Below are 22457 nucleotides of genomic sequence, written 5' to 3'. Positions count from 1 at the left end.
AATGGATCACCAAAGATCAAAATGATATACACGGTGACAAAATCATAACTATCATGCCTGTAGACACACTCCAGTGTTTAGCTTGAGCAGTTGTCTGAAACAACACGGTTAATCATGAGGAACAGCAGGATATTGTTATACCAGGCAGATAGAGGAGTAAAAAACAATATTAACAAATTATATATACAAATAATATTAATAATGATGTAAACATGTTAATATACTAATATTAATTGAAATAAATGATCATTAAAAGGTTATTTATAACACCATTAAGGTCCTATATAGAATTTTCAAAGCATGGTTCTTTATGGAACCCTATAAAAAAGGGTTCTATTTAGCACTCTTTTTTTTCATGGCCACTGAATATTTTTTTATTTTTTTTTTTGAAAAAAGTAAAAAAAAAAAAGTCTGGATAACCAAACAAGTTCCTTCAGTCTACTAGGTATTCATCTTGAAATATTACTTTTTTTTATGAGACTTCACTATTAATGTGAAAAACAATAGCAACTGAAGATGTGGATTGGCATAGCAAAATATCTGAAGTGGCGTTTTTTTGCTCTTTGTCTAAAGCCTGACAAGTAAAGACATTGAAAATAAAACATTAACTAGGGAAAGATTCCATCTGCGGTCTTGTGTATGAAGGGAGCTCCAAAGCGGCCCCTAAAGAGCCCAGGAACAGCCTCCTTTCCCTCGGTTTCCTCACAGGACACACTGGGTAGCAGATGGGGCTTGATTCCCCGAGGAGGAAATAACGGAGGAGAGGATGATGGGGAAAGGAGGGGTCCAAACACCTACAGCATTCCCCTCTCCTCTGCTTTTCTCCAAGATAAAGGAATCTAGGCCAGACACGTGGAAGAAAGAGAGAGAAAGAGAGAGAGAGAGCAATGGACAAGACCTTTTCAGGGCATTGTGGGAATAAATCTATTACGCCAGAGGCTGACGGAACTTTCCAGGTCGACTTAAGACAGTGATCCAGATCTAATTGTATTTGACGATCAGTGATTCTGTTGAACTCTACCTGAAAACTGTACCAACTGATAGAGCAGAACAGTAACCAAGCTTTATGAAGTTGAATACATTAGTATGTCCGACTTTATCCGACATAGTAAATCACAACCGCTTCATTGCTTGTGTTATCGCTCCCGGATCTAACGCAGACGGAGATATGGAGATATTTTGATTTTATATAACTTATAATCTTTTTTTTCCCCAAAGAACATTCAGACTTCTTCAGAATTGTGAGATATAAAGATAGTATCAAAAGACAAAGTCAGAATTCCGAGATAAAAACTCTAAATAAATAGTCCAAATTGTGAGATAAAATGTCACAATTATCTTTTTTTTTTTTTTTTTTACAAAGTGGAAGTTCACATTAGGTTGACAATAAACACGCACAAACACCTCATTCACTGTGCTGCAAAATGATGGAGACCCACGCATGCCAACTATCCTGAACATCTCCTCCTTTTCAAACCTCCTCCTGACTTCATTCCACTTACATTTCCTTGCAGGACACTGATAGCAGTTAAACTCTGAGAGGATTAGCCTTAACCCCTTTAGCTCCAGGCCAGTGAGCAAACATTTGAAGTGGCGTGTTCTTGCATTTGTGCGTTTAATGTTTGACGGGGCGTTCCCGTGATGTGTTCTGGGCCTCAGACACAGATAATCCTGCGCACTTTAATTATAAAGCGCCAGCCTTTGGTCTCTGCTGCTGAGTGAAGATGGGTAAGACCAGAAACAGCTCCAGAAGGACAGTGTTGTGTCCTTGTTTGCTCACAGATCTAAATCAATGAACTCCATCGCTGTTTACTGCTCTAAGTGGTTTGGACAAACCTACAGTTTCAGTACCTAAACAACTTACAATTGGATATACTGTGCTGGTAGCTGGGGATACAAATTCAAGGTTGCTAACAAAAAATGGATAATAATTAATTTAATAATGAACTGATGCACTCAAAGTGAAGTGTAATAATTTTTTTATTATTGTTTGAATTTAAGTAAAATTCTGCGATACAATTTGTGAAATTCCATAATTCCAATGGGATCCTGACATGGATAAAAAAATAAAATAAAATAATAATATAATAATTGCAACTTTTTATTTATTTTTCCTTACAGTTCTGAAAATTCAGAATTGTGAAATGTAAACTTAATATCTAAACGTAATTTTATTCTGACACCTCACAATTGAGTTTTTTTTTCCACCTTGAAAAAAAAATCTGGCTTTTTTATCTTGTAATTGCATGTTTAAATCTCACAATTATTTTGAACGAAAGCTGTTGTACAGTGTGTCTTGCTAGATGACAGTGGACCTTTTGAGCCTGTGAAATTTCCCTGTGTGACAGCACATAATTCATAAATAATTCGTTATATATATATATATATATATATATATATATATATATATATACACACAAACTGTAGATTTGGACTCCTCTGTGACAGAAAGATGTAAAACACGTGAACAACTGAAATAAGTGAAGAAATCAAAGATGAAATACATCCAAGTTCAAAACCCCATATTACTTTAATGAAGGCAGCTCATCAGTTTACTCGTATCATTATAATTGTATGAGTTCACAAGAAATGCTAACAAACTGTCTGAAATGTCACGATTGATGTGGCAGTCAAAATCCTGACAACAAAAGGTTGGAGGATGGAGGTCTTAACAGTGTCTTTAATGCCATTGAAGCGTAGGGACAGTTCGTACCCTTCACACCCCTTCATTAGCCCAGTGTGCCCTCATTTCTGCAGAGATTGTCCCTATGGTTTGGCACAGAGTCATGGATAGATGAGGTCATGTTGCACTCATTTTCACACAAATGTATACGGAGAGCCAAATTATGCTCGGATTTAATGTTTTTGAAATAAGGCTGTTCAGCAAAGCTGCATGTATTTGATCAAAAGTACAGTAAAAACAGTAACAATGAGAAATACAATTACTGTACATTTTTTTAAAAGTGTTAATTAAATTTTTATGCAAAGCTGTATTTTCAGCATCATTATTCTTCAGTGTCACACGGTCCTTCAGAAATCATGATAATATGCTGATTTGCTGCTCAAGAAACAATTATTACTATTATTATTTTTGCTGAATATAAAGTAAATATTAAAAAAAAACATTTTTTTAATAAATCTTTTGTTCATAAGTATATTTTATTATAAATATATTTACTCTCCCTTTGGATCAATTTTATGAAACCTTGCTTATATTGAAAATGTGGTTAAGAAAAGTTAGGTCTAGGATAAACTAATATCATTTGTTTGCTGATGCTGATTACAATGAAATTCAGACAATTTTTGTGTGACTTAAGTCTTTTATTTTTATATAGTATATACATTTTTCTTTAAATATTCCTTATAGTTTACAATAAAAGTATCACCCATATTAGCTTGCATTGGACAAGAATTTTCATTTTTGGTGGACTATTCCTTTAATTTAGATTGTTAACATCTTTATACTGTATGTCATCTGCAGCTACAGAAGGAAATATCTCAATATTCATAGAATGCCTCAGAGAGAGGGCACCTTTTTTATGTGACTGTGCCCTCCGGTGTCCTGAGAGGCTGTGGAAATACACCTTAATGCCTGGGGGCCACAGGGACATCGGGGCTTCTGGCAGCTGGAGCTGAGAGACATCAGATGTAGTCGCTGTGGGACAAGAGACTGAGAAGCCAGAGCGATGAAACAAGGGTAAGACACCCTGAGAGGAAGAGAGCAGCCAGAGTATTCCCCAGACACACAGACAAACATATTGAAAGACAGATGCATTTGTGATAGAAACATATGGATGTACGGTGTTTACATGATGTAGATGTAAGTATAGAGTGACCCATATTAAGAAGTGGACAGGGAAAAATAATGCAAATATTTCAAATAAGATCCAAAAAGACCCAAAATAAAACAAAATAATAAAACAACACACTAAACTGGGGTACTTGGGTTTCTGAACAAAAATAACCATAAAAATATAGCTTTCTGACCCCCTTTTTTTCTTATAGTATCTCATTATTATTTACCAGATAAAATTCAGGTGCAATCCCTCTTTTCTTGGTCATTTTTGGATATGATAGCCCCAGTCCCCATCCACATTCAGATAAATAATTCATTCAGAATATATGCATGGCATTATAACACGTTTACATTTGTTAACTTTATTTGAGTTTGGATCAGAAGATGCAAGGTCTTCCGGGAGGATCTGATTCCACCCTCTTTGGGTCTCTTTTATAAGTCTTTATAACTCACAATTGCGAGTTTATTTGTAACAGAAAAAAGTCAGAATTGTAAGATTTAAAAAAAATAGTTAGTTACCTTTCTCTCTTTTTTTATTCACTGGCGGAAACAGGCTTCAATGGATAGCTTAACATTTTCTTTCTAAAAGATCATTAATTACTTCTGAGAAATTGCACAACTTTATATAGGCTCATTTCTTATGAATCAGCCACTAGAGGAAGGAAAATACTTCATTCAGTAACACACAAACACATATTTCATTACAATACATTTTAGTTATAGTTACAATACATTATATTATATTGTATGCCAATGCAAGCCTTTAAGACAAAAGTCTTGCCTACTAACTATTTTCAGGCCAAATACACATTTATGTAAAATCTGGCCTACTGAAGAGGAGGAAAACATGAAAACAGAGGTAATTTCTGCTCAAGGCTCAAAACCTGAGACACGTAAAAAAATATGCTGGAAGGGGAGAAGACGACAAACTGTATTCTCAACCTTTAGGCAGTGGTTCAGAAGGCCCAGAAATCCTAACATTAATAACCTTACTCGCTTTGACAATGTTTTATCTTCATGAAATGATGTGATTGCCTTCTGCTGGGCATCTTACTTGATGTACGCTTGGGCTGCAGATATGCATTAGGACATCTGATAGTACAGTATCTACATTAAAAATCACCGGAGGTAAACAGATGGAGCTGCAGTTTTGCCTGAGGTATTAGATGCCAAGTTGAATTTACTTCCCTCTTTTGCATTATATAATGCAAACCCAGCTAGTAAATGTGAAAAAGTAGACCAAATAGTTATAAAAATGCTGAAATACTGATTTCAAATGTCATATCACTCTTACTTGGTTATTTTGGAGTTGGAGTTATTTTGAAGCAATTTAGGCCTGGTTTTTGTGATTGTCTTAGAATGATTAAACAGACAAAAAAAATAATAAGAATAATAAGCAAGCAAGAAGGGCACTGTTAGTCACAACGTGAAATAAATAAAATACAAAAATCAAAACCAACTTGAAAATTTTATGAAAGATATGTACTTTTTTGTAAAGTATCACTGAGAAAAAGAAAATATCGTCTCAAATGAAAAGGGTTTGTTGCATTTTATTGGCAGACAGTTGGAGGATGTTTCGCCTCCTTTATTACTCCAGCAGGTTTTTAACAACATGGCATAATTTCGTAAATTAAATTAAAATAAAAGCATTTTCACAAGATAAACAAATTCATGCAAACCCCTGTGGCAAAAAAAAAAAAAAATTACAACAATAAAAAAAAAAAAAAAGAAACAATGGAAATAGACTCTTGGTGATAGAAATCTACTATTACATTACATAAAGATGAAAACTAGGGGAAAATTTGTAGTCATCTGAGTTTTTGTTGAATGTCTGGTAAAATTAAGTGAGAAATAACTTGAAAATGTTTGAGGTAAGAGTACACAGGTCTCACACACTCGCCTTTTTTGTTTTTACTAAGTAAGAAAATACCAGAGAGCGCTACATCAACAGATGGCAGCGTGTGTGTCGGGGGGTATAAAACAAGTATAAAGGCAGTGATATCGGTCATAACTTCTGGAGAGAAATAGCGCAGACACTGGATGAAGATGATCGGCTGTATGCATTCACTGTAAGCTGCTTCAGAAAGTGCGCCAGTAGCGCTTCAAAGGAAAAAAAACCCCACACAATTATGTAAAAATGAGCAATTTTGGCGAGTGACCACGGTCTTAATAGTCTTATAAAGTCCTAAATGATCAAGAGACAGCACTAATGTTAACCTTCTATAGATGTTGGTAATATTAGTTCATTTTACTTTTGAATTTGCATTTCGCTTTAATTTCTAATTGTATAGCCCCCCTCCGGAAAGATATCAGGATGGCCCCCCAACCCCCTTTAATTTTTAAATGGGATAATCCGTCCTCAAATGAAGCTAATTGAATAGCCCTGATGTAGACCGTTAAAACAGGTCATACATGGCAGTATACACTACTATTCAATTGTTTGGGGTCGGTAAGAAGATTTAAAATCTCTGATGATTACCAAGGCTACATTTATTTGATCAAAAATACAGTAAAAATAATTTTGTGAAACTTATCACAATTTAAAAAAGTAGTTTTATATTTGTATTTAATGTCTTCCTTCTGACTTGGGACAATTTAATGCATCCTTGGCAAATAAAAGCATTCATTTCTTGACCTCAAACTTTTGAACAGTAGTGTATACACAAACACACTTCATACACTATAAGCCCTTTCACACACACAGACTTTTCCGAAAAATTACCGGTAAATTGCTGTGAAGAGATCATGTGTATACAGGATCTTTTAAAAAATACCGGTAAAGTCGTTCTGGTAATTTTATGGCAATTTACTGGTATTACTGTGTGAAAGGGGCTTGTGTGTCATCAAATCTAATCTCATAAAATAAGACAGAGTTATAATTACTGTCTGAGTAGGGCTGAATTTTACCAGACATTTGCAAAAACACGTGTGCAAATGTAAAAAGACAGGAAAATAATGCATCAGATGCAGCTGTGTTTAGAACATGTAGAGTTTGACAAAACATAAGACATATGGAAATACGGTCAGTCAGCAATGGGAACTCTGTGATAATCTACAAGATAATTACATGTCTAGTGTACTGTATGTATAACTGTATATCAACACTAACTTGTAGTGCTTTCTGTAGTAACAGAGTTGTATTATCAAAACATGAAATGCAGTTAAAATTCTAAATAAATAGAATGTTTGTTCCAATATATCCTCACCAGACAAAAATAGGCACAGGCTTCGTCCTATGATTGCTTTAGAAAAGAAAAAAAAAGGCTCAGCTTCAGCTGAAGAAATCTGTAGCAGCTCAATCAACCAGGACAGAAGAGTTCCTTGACCACACACAAAAAGAACATAGAGTGAAAGAGGAAAGCCTAAGTGTGTGTTAGGGAGCACAGCCATCGGTCAGTGATTCCTCTATGTCCAGTCTGTGAGGTAGAGCTGCAGTACATCAGTCAGTTCGTCAGTCACTGGCATGGCTTTATGGATGCCATGGAGGTTCAGTCCTCAGTTCAGTACCTGGGTCCTCAGGTAGAGTTCTACACCCTCGGGTTCAAAGCTCATCGTGGTTCCTAGTAAGGTCTTCGCCATAGTTGGTGGCCTGGCTGCCTACAAACATGTTCCAGTTCTCAAGAATCTCTTCTTTGGTCAGCATCTGGTCCTACAAAAAAAAAAAATTCCACCCACATGACAATGTGTTTTGCTGGTTGTATTCCTCATTTTTAAAACACAGTGTCTGCTAAATAAATAGATGTGAATGTAATGAGTATTTGCAATATTTCTAGTCCTTTAGTCCTTTATTGAACTCATGACAAAGCTGCTAAGAGAAATTGGCACCTCTGATACGGATTATAAACATTTTTTATTCTGTGTGTTCACACAAAACATGTTAGCTTTTCTATTAAAGGTAGCACATTAATTATTTACATGAGCAACAGACACACACAACCACCAAAATGTGGAAATTACCTTTAAATGACTGGAAATATACAAGTCCACAGTTATTTTAAAGCATTGTAGCTGTATGCACAATGTGAACAACTAAATATAATATCTAATATCACAAATGTCTTGCAACATTAAAATACAAGAATTATTCAAACTAATTGTCCTTAAAATGACTAATCAATTAACTGTAAAACTGTGAAATATTATAACAATTTAAAATAACGGTTTTCTGTTGCAATATATTTTGAGATGTAATTTATTCCTGTGATCAAAGCTGAATTTTCAGCATCATTACAACAAATCTTCAGTGTCACACGATTCTTCAGAAAATCAGTCTAATATGCTGAATTTCAAAAATCAATGTTGAAAAAGTTGTGCTGCTTAATAATTTGTGGAAACTGCTTTTTCGGGGTTTTCTGATGAACAGACAAAACCACATTTATTTTACATCTTTCTTGTATTACAGTATAAATGTCTTTACTGTAACTTTTGACCAAAATAATGTGTCACTCCTGATTAAAAATGTTAAGTTCTTTAAGAATGCAAAAATTGCACTGATAACGAACTTTGGTAATGGTAGTCTGCAGCAAATAAATTTCTATATTTAAATAAATGAATTCTAATGGTATTTTTCACCTATTTAATTTTTAGTATGCATTTAATTGTTTAACATACCATTAATGTATTATAACATCACTACTACAGTTCTGGAGATATTTGTGGACAGCATCACAGTAGGTTCTCACCTTGTCCGTGTCCGACTCGTACACCAGATGCCGGGCCTCTGCCTGCGCGTGATCATAGTCCTGCGGCAGGATCCAGTGACGAATCTCTTCTAAATCCATCTTCCCATCTTTATTCAGATCTCTGAAATCTGAAAACTGGTCTCTCTCTGTTCTAACCCAGTCGGGCTCTGGGCCGCCATCTTCATGAGCAAACATGTCGGCTGGAAAAATACCAAAAGGTCTAAAACATTTTTCCCTTGGATACAGAATATTAAAAGGATATTTCATCCCCAAAAATGTTGATTTTGTCAAGAGTTTCATTGTCTAAAACTCACAAAAATGTGACCTGTAATACTTCATCTTTCATACAAAAATACATATATAAACCTACAAATGTATTCGTCCTCATCTACATGACCGTCTCCATTCTTGTCAATGTCCTCCAGAGTCTCCTGGCAGAATAAAGAAAATAGGAACGAGATGAATCATTTACTTTATGAAATAACAGCATGATGGTCATTTTCAATAGTATTCGTAATTAATCTGACAGTAAGTACCACCGTCTAAAACTCAACCGACACTCACAAGAACCACAATTTCCTGCATGTGCTCAAACTCCTCTGGGTGGAGGAAAGCAGTGAACTCCTCTCGCTCTGCAGCTAAATCACCATTGAGATCTGCAGCCTTAAACCTACGTTCATCTCGCGGAAGCATCTTCTTGAAGCTGAACTGATCGGTTGCATCCTCAAACTCCTCTGGATTGGCTGGGAGAAGAGTAGATGGTGGATCTCATGTAAAACATTTCATCAGTATTAAAATTTTCAATAGTTTCAGAAACGGGCGACTCACCAAGGTAGTAACCGTACGTTGCTTGCTTATATTCATCCCACGAGATCTTGTTGTCTTTGTTCAGGTCATAGTCAGACCAGACCTTTGCGACGTTCTCATAGACGTAGCGCTTCTGAACTCTCTTGATCCAGGACTTGAGTTCATCAACAGTGATATATCCATCCGCGTTGCTGTCAATACGATCTACTATTTTCCTAAGGAATTAAGAGAAAGAAAGAAAGAAAGGAGGGAATTAAGTGGAAACTTACAGACAATAAATATTAGAATGAGTTTTCTGAAACATGTTCCTAGCTTTTCACCTCAGACATGGTAGATTGATCCAATTCCTATGAAAATAGAGAGATACTGCACCCCATAAATTGAAGGAAAAAAATAAATTCAAGAATTTTGAGTGAGTGCATGTATGTGTGTGTGTGTGTGTGTGTGTGTTTAATATAACCTCATATTGAATAGTATTATTATTAGTGACCGATTAATTTCCAGCGAAAGGTCAAGATATTTAAACAGATATTTGCTATGGATGTTTTATTTTTTATATATAAATTGCATTATTGAGGTGTTTATAACTCAGTGGTGACTATCATTATTGCAATATTACCTTGATAACATCTCATATAAAATGTAATATATATATATATATATATATACACACACATATACATACACATATACATATATATACACATATACACATATACACATATATATATATATATATATATATATATATATATATATATATATATATATATATATATATATATATATACACACACACACACACACATATATATATATATATAACATTTTAAAACGTTATAAAAATACTATTTTATGCTAAACATATTTGTAAAATTATTTCTTTATATTTGCATTTCATTTTCTACTTATTTCTTGAAATTCGTATCTCTTTACACTTATTTTCGATTGAAATACGACCCAGAAATGTTCTTGACAGAAACTAGACTCCAAGTGACTAGCACACTGTCAACAGCACATTATTTTTATCTTGGATGCCACGTTGTGATGTTCAGGGAGTCCTCCCACTTCCAGGACTGGAGAGGGTTCATGCCTATACACCCTTACTTGTTAACACTGGCAAGATAAAACGAGATAAACCCTGATATCCAACATCAAACTGTTAACAAGACAGTGTCCCAACCACCATACAGGAGGAATTCTGTCACGTGACAGGAAAACCAAAATAGACTCTCTTAGAGGTCATACATACATATGCATGCATGTAGGAAAAGGTGTAAAATAATAATTTTTACAAATGTATGACCAAATATGAATAGAAATATTTAATTTATAAGAATTTAACACGTTTTAATCTAGATTATCAAACGATTTATAATTTTCTCATCTTGATCTGTCATTGCTCAACATATATAAAGAAATGCATCATGCTAAAGAAGGTCTTTTGAACGAAACCTTACCCTAATCTGGCTTTGCTTTCCTCTGGGGTGAGCTGATCGAATGTGGTGGCCTCCTCTTTGCCCAGAAAGGCCTCGTGGTCGTACTGATAGCTCTGGTTATCTTCGTGGGGCTCTCTGCTCAGTTCAGGCTCGTGAAGAACTCTTTCTTTCCTGAGAGTGGGTTTTCCGTGCGCCAGACACGTGCAAATGGATAAAAACCAGAAGCACGTCGAGACATCCATGCCTAAAGGACGCAATGAAAGAGTTTAAAACTGGCACAAAGTTAAACTAAACGTTCTAAACGAACACTGTGGAAATCGCAGAAGATGCGGTTGCCAGGGAGACGCGTTCCAATTGTTATCGATTCAGAACGAAACAATCCAACTCATTCGAACACAAGCCAGTTCTTTTCATTTTCGATTCAAACATCCCCGGCGGACCACTGAAGGTTACAACCAAACCCAGAATGGGTGCGTGTCAACAGACAGCCAATCAAAACACGGTTAGCATGAACGCGGAATGTTAGGAGCTCTGCTATTGGCCAACCGGCTGTCTTTAACTCGAGATGGGCGTCGACGCCACGTTGCAAGACGACACGCAGAAGCTCCTGCTTCTTATTTTAAGAATGCCGTATTAAGAAAATACGGAGCCCCGCACATGACATGCAGGAAAAAATATAATGCTAAATCGTGTGTACGATTTACTAATTAGTTCCCTCAATGTACTAAAGCCTGGCATACACTGTGCGATTTTCATCCGATTTTGAGCCGAATTCTGACTCTGACTCTTTTTCGGGTCGGGCCGATTTTCAGCATTGTCGTGCGTCGTTTGTCGTGCAGTGTTCGTTCAGTGTACAAGGGGAAACGAGACGCGATTAACCTCTTCCGACCGGCAATGGGTTGGTCTGATGTATTTCTGACATGTCAGAAATTTTGGTCGCCAAACCGTTTTCCACGTTTCCCTCACTGGGCAAGCGCAAGCGCGAAATCATAAACGAAACCATGGCGACACAGCGTGTAGTGTGGACTGAAGTGATGGAGGGAAAACTTGTGGAGTTATGGCAGCAACATGTCAGCCTTTTTGGAATGCCAGAGAGAAAAGTTGGGAGGATATAGCTGCTGAGCTCTGCGCCTGCCTTTTTTTTTTTTTTTTTTTTTTTTTTTTTTTTTTTTTTGTGGACGTTTCAGCACACAGAATTGCACAAATCACCAAAGCAGTGCATCACATGCGATCTGCTCATACACTCTCTGAAAAAAAGGTACAATTTTGTACCAAAGAAGGTACAAACCCTTGTCACTGGGGCGGTACCTTTTACTGGTACATAATTGTACCTTAATGTGAAGTAACAAATTTGTACCATTATACTTTGTACCTTTAAGGACATTATTTGTACCATGGAAAACCAAAATGTACCTTTTTTTTTTTTTACTTACTGGTACAGTATTGTACCTTTATCTAAGGTACAAATTTGATCCTTTAAGGTACCACCCCAGTGACAAGCCCTTTTGTACCTTAACCGTGTCAAATATGTTCCTTCAAGAACTATTAAAGGCCATTTTTCTATTGAATAAAATCAATTTAATATGAGAAACAATACACATAAATACATTGTATTTGAATACTTTGTTACAGGTTATTTTGTAAAATACATCTCTGCAGTTTACAATGAAGATTTCAAAAATTTTTAACAGGACATTTCTCCATTTGCTACAAAATATTTCACTAAAATGTCACAATATGTCAATTTCATTTTCCCATCTACAAAAAAAAAAAAAAAAATCACAAGCTGTTCACAATACACATAAATACATGTTTGAATACTTTGTTACAGGTTCAAATATTTCTTGTTTTGTAAATACATCTGTACACTTTACAATGAAGATTTAAAAAAAATTTAACAGAACATAAAAACATTTCTCCATTTATAATATAAAATATTTCACTAAAATGTCACAATATGTCAATTTCATTTTCCAATCTACAATAAAAATTCACAAGCTATTCACAATACAACTTAAGACTTTTACATTTTTAACTTCCACACAATAGCCTTGAATTTAAATAACATTAACAGTTTTAAAGGAGTAATTAAATTATGTATAGCATTATAAACATTTTAATGACATGTAAACCTAATGTTTTGTAGGTGAGTGACTATGCATATCTGGCTCTTACATACAAATGGTCATCAACCACATAAAGGTCAAGTGCCTGGTGGTCCAGTTCCTCTCCTGGCATCACACAAAACCAATCCTTATCATTTGAAACACGAAATGCATGGAAATGAGAGTCAAACGATTGTGGGAGCAACAGTTTCCCACACAGTATCCGAAATGTATCTACACTGAAAACGTACTTAACCTGAAAGAATAAAGGAACTTCCTCAGTATGCACAACATTAATAACAAACACATCTTTGGTGCTGTACTTTACATTATTTACACAAACCTCTTTTTTACACGTTGAAGTGTTTTACATGCAAAATCTATGGCTTGACAACTTTTGTGACTTTTAAGTGTATTTTGAAGCTCTCTGGGTAAAGATGTAAATGGAGTGCGTATGCTTGTTCCAGTCACTTTTTCATAATCACTCAACATGCTTTCTGATGAAAACTCCCAACACTGTTTGAATTGGTGTCTTTTGCTTAAGGAAGCAGCAATATTCATGAATGTCTGTGAGGAACAATTTGGACATGCATAGGGTCGTGGCATCCTCTCAGTCTAAGATAAAATAATCCTGACGACAGCAGTTGGCAATGGTTTGTCACCAGGTGCAGTTAGCTTCAACACATGACTTTGGAGAAAGAGATGTGTGTTCCTGTTGTATGAGGGACGAAAGGTTGAATACAAAATACGTGCAAAAAGCAGAGAGAACACCGTCCTCCACCCCAACTGCTCAACAAAGATCCCTTCATTTTCACAGTGCTGAAAATTCTCTTCTCGCTGAAGACCTGTTTCCAGTTAGACGCTCCCAAAATCTGTACAGTGGGATATGGTGTGGCTGGTTCTTCCTAAACAGAATGGAAAAAACAATATTACAAACATCAAAAGTAAATCTGGATTAAATTCATGTTCCCAATGACTAGTTACAACTGTCTATCTACACTTAAGCCAGAGTAGTTTTTAAATTCTTACTTTCAGGGATGCACCGAATAAATTCAGGGCCAAAACTTCTAGATGCACTCGGCCGAAAACTACTTTTTAAAAAATAATTATTAATTTCTTATTTAAAAAATGTGAATGTTTTACTCTCGAATTAGTGATTTAACATCCCGCCCCCCAGGCAGCTTATATAAAGTATAAAGACGTACAATATTCAATTTGTATTTTCAATACAAGCTGTCTAAACGGAAAACATGCATACCACAAAGACTCTCTGCAACAGCTTCTCTTCTGGCATCCATTAATGTGCTTCTATAACGGATTTCCCCTTAGCCAAACTCAAAACATTGGACACAATTTTGCTGAAAGAATCCTGGAAACATCGGCTTAAATTTACGGCATGCGTTCGACCCATTTCCTGGAATAACAAATACGAGAAAAAAAAAAAAAAACTATTAATTTTAATTGTTATTTCTTTTCTCACCATAGTATAAAGCAACAGTTCACACACCATGCTCTAATGGGAACTTTAAACTATTTTTCAGCACTGAACTAGTGAATATTGCCATAATAGAATTAAAAAAATAATAATTAAACTGTAGCAAGAACCAACTGGTGAATTTACTACAAATGCTTACCAGGGTTTGGAATTTAAAAAACAAAATAGTGTTTATTAAACTTACAGTGTGTGCTGAGCCATAGTCTCGTGCAGCACTCGTACAATTTTATGCCGATAAGTGCTGATCTTATGACATGAATTTTAACAGCATTAGCTACGTTTACATGGACACAATCAGAATGAAATCAATACAATTGATGAATCCGAACAAGGTGTTTACATGAATGATAAATAAAGTAATCAGGTTGATGTGCGCGTTTATGTGTCACAAGTTTCAAATTGGATTTGATGTTTTGACATGCGCACACTGCACAAATATACAGAGTTTCCGGCTGTTCAGTTTCGGTTTTCAATCCGATCAAGTGTTTACATGTTCTCTCGATCGGATTACAAAAGGGATAAACCGCCCATGTCAATCCGATCTAAATTCCGGATCAAGCTAAATCAGATCGATTAAGGTGTTTACATGAAGGTTTTTTAGTCCGATTGAGCCATCAATTCAATTACAAGTGTCCATGTAAACGCAGCTATTGATAAAATGTTCTGGAATTTTCAAAAAGTACTCACATATACTGAAATCACTTCACAGAGTTATATGTCAAAACCAACAAAAATTAGCAGCATTATGCACTTTTTGTAACATAAAATGATGGCCAGATTTTAAATAAACAAATTAATTAACCGACTTAATTCATTTGGACTTATTTTACGATCTCTTTATTGAAGTTTTGAAGCATCAGAGTTTTGGGTTAATAGACTTCAAATAAAGTTACTTCTGTGAAATCTTTCAGACTTTGAAGTGCAGTTTTACTGTGCTTTATCAAGACTGACATCAATGTCATTCTGGCAAAAAAAATTAATACAAAATTTAAGGACTTAAGGAAAATCAGTCAATCAGAAGAAAATATAAGGGAACATAAATAAAACAATACTAATACTTGCCTCAAAGCTGAAGGTGTAGTCAGACTTTCAGACGGTTCTTCACTCTGGTTCTCTTCAAGTTGTTGGATAAGTTTGATAAATTTAACTTGCTTCTTAAAAGACTTCTCAAAAAGTTGTGCTATCATGTGATTCGTGAGACCAGCGCTGACAGTTTCCCCATCAACTTCAAAATCTAAGAGTCAAAGAGACATTTGCTAAGTTTCAAAAAACTTACAATGAATGAAATGTATATGACTTATAGATAGGGCAGAATCAGGTAACGTTAATCACACTATTTGAAACACAGGGAAAGATTGATGGGCAGAACACAAAGAACACACGTCACAAGTTTGTCTGGACTTTTGCAAGATATATACTTTTTGAACATGCACAAGACGGACGTTATTTGTATATAGGAGTTGGGTTTGGGCTGAAAACATGAAATGCACAGAGTTTAATAGGTATGAAACCGTATGTGTAACGAATGTCAAACGTTAAATTAATGCCTGGTTCAGATTACACGATAACATTTAACAGATCAGTTTGACGCAGGGTGTCGTGGGGATTCATAAACCACAACGGGCGTCGGGACGCAAGATTCAATAGTTTCATCTCGTATAGTGTGTCATAACTGCCCACTGCTCCGGGTGTGTGTTCACAGTGTGTGGGTGTGTTCACTGCTCTGTGTGTGTGCGCGCACTTCGGATGGGTTAAATGCAGAGCACGAATTCGGAGTATGGGTCACCATACTTGGCTGAATATCACGTCACTTTCATAATAGGCGACAAACAATGTCGCGTCTGCGATGCTTCACATCAGACTAGCATGTTAAATTTTTAACGGTCATCAACGACGGTTCTGTCAAGAGTGAGTGAGTATGTAAGCGAGCAACAGTGAGTGAGTGTGTGTGTGTGTGTGTGTGCGCGCGAGTGAGTGAGCGACAGTGTGTGTGGGCGAGACACCGTGACTATCATAACTGACACAAAAATTTTGTAAATTAATCTGAACCAGGCATTACTTAATTTACAAGAATTGCAGCACACAAACTAAATCGCTTTATACTATAAGCGGACGGTTAATAGCACTGGATTCGTACATAAGCTAAATAAACTTGCTAATGCCATGCTTAAATAGTTGTAACATTTTATACATTTTTGATTTGATTAAATATAAAACTCACCTTTGAATTTTCTCTTTTCTTCCTCTGAGAATTCGAGTCCGGCCTCTGTTAATTTTAATAGGAGCTCTTCTGACGACATCGACGACAAAGCCATGGTCGTCTGCTTCCCGCTCTCCGTTCTGTTTGATAATGCTTTGGCCAATCAATGTTGTGTTGCTATGCCTATGACATATTGTGTATTGTAACGTAATATTTAAGTAATTAACTGCTTTAAAAATGTCAAAAAGTGTACACGAATGGATAACAGCATTGCATGCTGTCCTATATGCTAAATCTACGTTTCTAATTTCGCTTTGAGTAGTTGAAACATTTAAATTGTTTGCCACATGTACTAATTATATAACACTTTAAACTATAAACACAAATAATCAAAACTCACCTTTACATTTCGTCTACAAACTATTTGATCATTTAAATCCACTTAATACTTTTTTTCTACTACCACTTTTAATATTTTTGAGCTTTTAAGTCGAAAAAGACAGAAGCAAAATGCCTTGCACGTGTGTTTCAGAAGTGCTTCTTCCCGCTCTCCGTAATGACAGAGAGAAAATTCCGTAACGGCTGCAGCAGCGCTGCCGACTTCGACCAATCAGTGTCTTGTTGCTATGCAAATTATTTAACACAGCAACCAATCGTGCATGAAACATTAATTTGGTCGGATTGCAAAGGAAAGCAAAGGACAAATTGCGTGGATACCAATGATAAATGTATTTCATCATGATTGTCTATTAAAATATTTATTTAAAAAACTGCATGTATTTTGTTTTATAAATATCACAAAACCTGTTTCCTAGTAGTTTTCACATGTTTTTAGCACTATTTTCAGAACTGTTATGATAATGTACATTTAAGACAGTTGTATAAACTCATTTAAATATTTTAATCTGTAAATTATTCATATCTTTAACATTTAATCATTTTCGTTCACAGAGATTGTATGCTATTTGCAAATGTAATAATAAGGGAGCTGTATATCAAGGATGAAAGGTATTCAATGTACCCTTGATGTGAGAACAATTTTGTACCTTCATTTCAGTTGTACCTTAAAAGGTACCAAACAGTATCATCAGAGGTCTTTCCTGTACCATTTAGGGTACAATTATTAAAAAGGTACAAAACCGTTCTTCGAGGAACATTATTTGTACCACCATGTACCTTTTTTTCTGAGAGTGTACAGTGTGAGTTGGTACTTTGCCGAAATCGCACAAAAATCGCACAGTGTATGCCCGGCCTAAAACGTGCACACGATTACTATATCGTTCCCTCAATTTACTATTGCTTTCACTCTATTTATAAGTTGTGCGCACAATTTACTAATTTGTTCCTTCGATTTGATAAATCGTGCGCACGATTTAACAAATTGAGCGAACACAATAGTAAATCGAGAGAACGCTAATCATGTGCACGATTTAGTACATTGAGGGAACGAATTAGTAAATTATTTATTTTTTCTTACATGTCATGTTCGGGGCTCTGTAAGAGAACGTTAAATTATAGTATTGTTTATAGCTAAGTTAATTTCCAGCATAACATTTAACGTATTTAAACAGATATTTGGATTAAACAGTTGTTAGCTGGATTTATTTCATAGCCTACTTCAGTGCTGTAACGTATATTTCCTAGAACATAAAGTTAATGCACATGAAGTCTATGCTGTGAAGTTAGGCATCATGGAGTATTAAAGAGTTCGTATGATGTTGCCAAAAAATACTGTACTGTACTGTTATGGCATGTCCCGGTCAAAACACCGGCATGACTGGACAAAAACAATAAAACCCAACACAAACGAGGCAGTTGTTACATCCAGTGGGAACATGATTACTGATTATAATGATTTCTACTGTCTTTTTACACGTTGCATTGCATATCGCGTAAAACCAAGTCTGCATTTGTAAAATCTGAGAAATGACAAACAACAAGTGCTACTCTACACTACTCAAAACTCACGTTTGATTCATCAGTGGCAAATCCTTTACATATGTAAACTTAATTACATACCGTGAGTCAGAAGCGGCAGAAAGAGTGAGAAACGGCCAGCCGATTCAATGAGGGAGCGGCCAGGGATTTCGGCAACCACATGTGACGACCCCGGGCTGGACTCTGCTTCGTCCACGATGAAAGCCGATCCGGCGATCCACAGTGCAAATTTGATGTATTCCTCAGCGACCAGCACAGATCAGCCCCAGGCATGACGAAGCAGATATCGTGCTCTTTTGGAAGACCAAACAAAGCAGTTTCACTTTCACAGTGAAACACACAGTTTCTCCACGAAATGATGAGAATAAAAGTTATGCCTTCTTTCTTTGCGTGAACATCTGGGTGGCGTTATTCAAATCTTCCCACATAGTGATGTAGACATGTGGAGGCGTGTTTAAACGAGGTGTTTTAGGGAGTGCGTGGCAGAGTCTTAACTTTTAAAAAGAATATCTGTTTAGATTTGAGACTTTAGTCTTTGCAACTTTACAGATCTTCTTTATGCACTAAAAGCTTGTAACACTCCAAAGAGAAAGGAAGAATTGAAATCGCATTATATGACCCCTTTAAAAGACTGTGTCTGATACAACTGTTTCATTAATATCACCAAATTGAGCAGATTTAAATTGACAGAGCAAATATCATTTAAATACATTAACAATTCATTAGGCTACTGAAATAAAAGGCCACTGGCTTTAGGCTAGTTTCATAACAGAGCTGCAGCTCCCAGTTTGTGCTGGAAATATGGCATGTGTTAGCATATTATGCAAATAATGAATGACAAAATTCACATTGGCCTGTTTAGAAGGCAATCGGAGATGACACTGGCAGCAAGTTATCTCCACAGTACATTACATGAGCCTACGCAAATTTCGAATATATGGAAATATTTATTAATTTGAGACTAAATTCATATGAACATTTTGACAAGATTTGCCTAAAGCTACAACTGGCAACATCACAGATGTTTGCATTGAATTGAATTAATAATTTTTTATAAGCGAGGCCGGCAGAAAGCTATTGGATGATGATATGATATGATGATATAAATGAATATGAATGAAGAAAAATACACTTTCACTTTTAACTCTAACAATTAAAACAGAAAACGAAAATGTAAAGCTATAAATGATAAAGACACTTTCTTGATGATTGAGGCTACTCCTTGCAAACTGATTCCACATAATAACCTTTCTTCAGTAGGCCTACTTGGGCAAACAATTGTCATGCTGCCATGCTTAACATAAGGAACAAGGAGAAATTGCTTTCTGTCTCTTAATCATTGATCTGTAGACCTTTCATGTACATGAACTGTGTGTTCACTCGCTGCACCTGCATTAAAAAGACTTTTGCAAATGGAGAGCATCAGTGAGGAAAATAGTGTTTATAGCACCATGTTATAAAGACAAATGATCCTTTGAGCATGAACACTGGGAAGGATTTTAAGGATTTTTGTTATGCACAATCTATCTCATGGCTCTTAATCTAACTTTACATTCCCAGTTTTATGCCATCAATCAAGTGGAAATATATTGATGGCAAGAATCCGGTGGTTATTCGGATGGGCTGGGAAAAAAGCCAGAAGAAACGGCTGTATTAATCATATCATAGGAAGTGTTAGTTTGGCTTACAGCACTAATGTTCTGTTAATTAGAATAGCTTTCATGAACGTTTGTCTTGCATTCGATAATATGGCATTGTACTGATGATTCATTAGAGAAATTAGACAAATTAGCCAGTCCAACGAAGAAAATGTCAAATAAATAAATAAACAAACTTCCTTGTTTTATTAATTATTATTTTTAGATATATTTATTATTAAATACATAGAAATGTTCTATAAATTATTTATTTATTTATTTATTTATTTATTTTAATTATGCTCAGCTTTAATACATTTTATATTTTTTCAATAATATTTTTAATATTTATCTTGTTCCTTGAATGAATGGAAAAGTCATTGAAAAGTCATAGACAAAAGCAGAGGGAATCCTAAAGTAAATAACTCTGTGTGAGAGAAGCATGTGTTTGTTGCATTAAAATATCACACACACTCTCTTAATCTCCTTCATCGTCTAAGCCTTTAAAGCAATAATATCTGTTATTATGTATCTATCAAAATTGTTATTATGTATCTATCAAAATGGTCTCAGAAGGGAAGGTTGAACAAGGACAAGATAATCGGGGGTGACACCAAATGCTTCCTGTGATCCGAAATCTGGAAGTGACATAAGATGCAAAAATGATTGAGAGGAAACAAAAGCAAGCAAGATGTGCTTTTGTGTGGAGTGAGTGATGTGATGATTATTACCATCAAGCTTGGACTGAAATGCAGACACATTTCTTCATAGTCAGCCAACTGGAGCGCCTCATGAGAATTCAAATGCTTTAGGGTCCTGTGAAGAGAAACGGACATATTCTCATTCAAACTGTGTGATCTGGGTACACTGGGAAAAAAAACACCAGCTTAAAAACTTAAAGAGATTGTTCACCCAGAAATGAAAATGTACTTGCCCTCGGACCATCCAAGATGTAGATGAGTTTGTTCCTTCATCAGAACAGATTTGGGAAATTTGATTGGAGATTGGAGAAACTGCAGTGAATGGGTGCCGTCAGAATGAGAGTCCAAACAGCTGATAAAAACTTCTTAATATTCCAAAATTAATCCACACCACTCCATACCATCAATTAAAATCTTGTGAAGCGAAAAGCTGCTTGTTTGTAAGAAACAAATCTGTCAAGGTATTTTTAACTTCAAACCGTAGCTTCTTGGTCTAAATACATGTCCGTAATAATGCTTCCTCCTGTTGTACATTTTATAAAACAAATACATATGTGCATTAGTCGTCACTACCATAGTCTCAAATAGCCAGACCTTCAGACTGAAGCATGGCAGTGGAGTAGTGGAGGAGGTGTGGAGCCTCATAGAAATTTGGTCAGATGACCATGAGCATGTCAGAGTTAAGAAATATTAATGCACGCCTCCGCTTGAAGTTACGAGCTATTCCCGCTCTCTGTTTGCAGTGCATTTGAACGTTGTTTTCAAGCCGCATCCACACTTCATTATAGAAATGTATTTTTTGCATATTGTGGTATATAGAAACAATGTAATAAATTATGGCCTGGGACAAAACCAGCCCGCGCAGTCGTGTAGTCATGTTGTCTCCGGCTTTTCCTCTTGTGTTGGAATTTTCCCGCACGTAAATTCTGACAAATCGAAAAGCAGTTTAGGAAATACGTCATGGCCAATGAGCGATGTAGATGTTGTCATGTGACTGCATTTTGGTTCGTTTCAACTGGTACGGACCAAAGCAATCAGTGTGGTGTGAAAAGGAACTAAAAAAAGCTGAAAGATGCTACAATGTATAATTGTTTGCCCTTGGTTCGGACCAAATGAACCGAACTAGAGTTGTGAAAGCACCCTGAGACTTCTGAAGTGTTTCCACATTTGTGTCCCATATGCATCAGACGTTTAGCCAACCGTCCGTGGGCGTGACGTCTGAGGCTGAGACTATCACTACAATAATGAGTTTCAAAAAAAGTATAACAACCCACATCCCAAATAAGATCACTAATGTAAAGCAAACAATTAATGTCTGTAACACAAACAGTTTTTATGTTAGTGCCTTCTTCAAATTGACACAGTTCATCTAAAACTTTTGAGGCCCTTTTGCATCCTCATCTTGGCTCTCTTCCCTGGCCCATGGCCCCCCTCAACACACCCCCACTGGCCCCCGGAATGTTCCAGATGATTACTAGCTGATTAGTGCTCATTAATAAGGGTCTGCAGAGCCTGTAGTTCTGCCACTGCAAAGGTCACAGTCAACAAATCTTTTAACTACTGCAATCCCTTGGCCAGATATCCAGCGCTTCAGCCAGGCCTAGAGGCGGCTAGAGTGTCACACAATTATTAAATGATTTCTGACCTCAATAAGCTG

At 35.9% G+C, this 22457-nt stretch overlaps 1 protein-coding gene across 1 annotated transcript; it reads right to left on the bottom strand.

Annotated features, from left to right (window-relative positions):
• Positions 1-5328: 5328 nt before the first annotated feature.
• LOC128017323 (reticulocalbin-1-like) lies at positions 5329-11203 on the bottom strand. Its single transcript, XM_052602664.1, has 6 exons — positions 10746-11203; positions 9307-9500; positions 9043-9221; positions 8849-8909; positions 8479-8678; positions 5329-7445 (listed from the first exon to the last, which is right to left on the bottom strand). The coding sequence occupies exons 1-6, from the start codon at positions 10964-10966 to the stop codon at positions 7338-7340; spliced, it is 963 nt and encodes a 320-aa protein (XP_052458624.1). The 5' UTR covers positions 10967-11203; the 3' UTR covers positions 5329-7337.
• Between the last annotated feature and the right edge of the window lie 11254 nt (positions 11204-22457).

The sequence above is a fragment of the Carassius gibelio genome, chromosome A7, assembly GCF_023724105.1.
Source record: "Carassius gibelio isolate Cgi1373 ecotype wild population from Czech Republic chromosome A7, carGib1.2-hapl.c, whole genome shotgun sequence".
NCBI classification, from domain to species: Eukaryota; Metazoa; Chordata; class Actinopteri; order Cypriniformes; family Cyprinidae; genus Carassius; species Carassius gibelio.
This window is presented reverse-complemented; position numbering and strand designations above follow the sequence as displayed.

What these genes read in the sequence shown, in the direction of transcription:
- LOC128017323 (XM_052602664.1), bottom strand. Translation starts at nt 10,966, where the DNA reads ATGGATGTCTCGACGTGCTTCTGGTTTTTATCCATTTGCACGTGTCTG. An exon ending in GAAAGCAAAGCCAGATTAGG is followed by an intron (nt 9,501 to 10,745) that starts GTAAGGTTTCGT and finishes TTAATTCCTTAG; the next exon opens with GAAAATAGTAGATCGTATTG. An exon ending in TGCAGGAAATTGTGGTTCTT is followed by an intron (nt 8,910 to 9,042) that starts GTGAGTGTCGGT and finishes TTATTCTGCCAG; the next exon opens with GAGACTCTGGAGGACATTGA.